At 35.6% G+C, this 576-nt stretch overlaps 1 protein-coding gene across 1 annotated transcript in view; it reads left to right on the forward strand.

The window, feature by feature from the left end:
• The window catches only part of COL4A3BP (collagen, type IV, alpha 3 (Goodpasture antigen) binding protein), an 81,800-nt gene that overhangs the window by 26,135 nt on the left and 55,089 nt on the right, over nt 1-576 (forward strand). Inside the window, exon 3 of the mRNA XM_004678202.2 lies at nt 145-261. Coding sequence (XP_004678259.1) covers nt 145-261 — 117 coding nt within the window. The remainder of the gene's footprint in view (nt 1-144; nt 262-576) is intronic.

Raw genomic sequence — 576 nt, forward strand, 5'->3', positions numbered from 1 at the left:
TGCTCTTTCATCTGAGACATCTTCAAAACGTTGAGTATAAAAAGTCTTTCACCAACCATAATAGCTATTTTCATGTTTTTTACTGTGGAGTATAACATTTCTAAGAATATAAATAGCTTTGTTTTTCTACTTTTTTCTCTACAGCCTCATGATTTTGATGAATGTCGATTTGATATTAGTGTAAATGATAGTGTTTGGTATCTTCGTGCTCAGGATCCAGATCACAGACAACAATGGATTGATGCCATTGAACAACACAAGGTAAGATTCCAGTGTTTACCTGTCCATGGAGACTAAGCAAACACTGGACTCCCTTTAAAAAAGGAAATCTTGATTGGCATCTAGGAAAAACAAACAGCAGATGAACTAAATAAAACAAAAATGAGGTTTTGGACTATAAGACCAGTCAGTGGTTACCAGAAGGAAAGAAAGGGCTGATGGGAATGAGTTAATTAGGACAAAGTGGGCAAAGGTATGAAGAAGTGTAGAATTGGATGTCTATGCATGTGTTTGTTGAGTCTGAGTGATGCACATATGAAACTTACATGACATTACAATACAGTGTTCCTTCCTTTA

This window comes from Condylura cristata, unplaced genomic scaffold (genome assembly GCF_000260355.1).
Source record: "Condylura cristata isolate star-nosed mole 26May11 unplaced genomic scaffold, ConCri1.0 scaffold00007, whole genome shotgun sequence".
In the NCBI taxonomy this organism is placed as follows: Eukaryota; Metazoa; Chordata; class Mammalia; order Eulipotyphla; family Talpidae; genus Condylura; species Condylura cristata.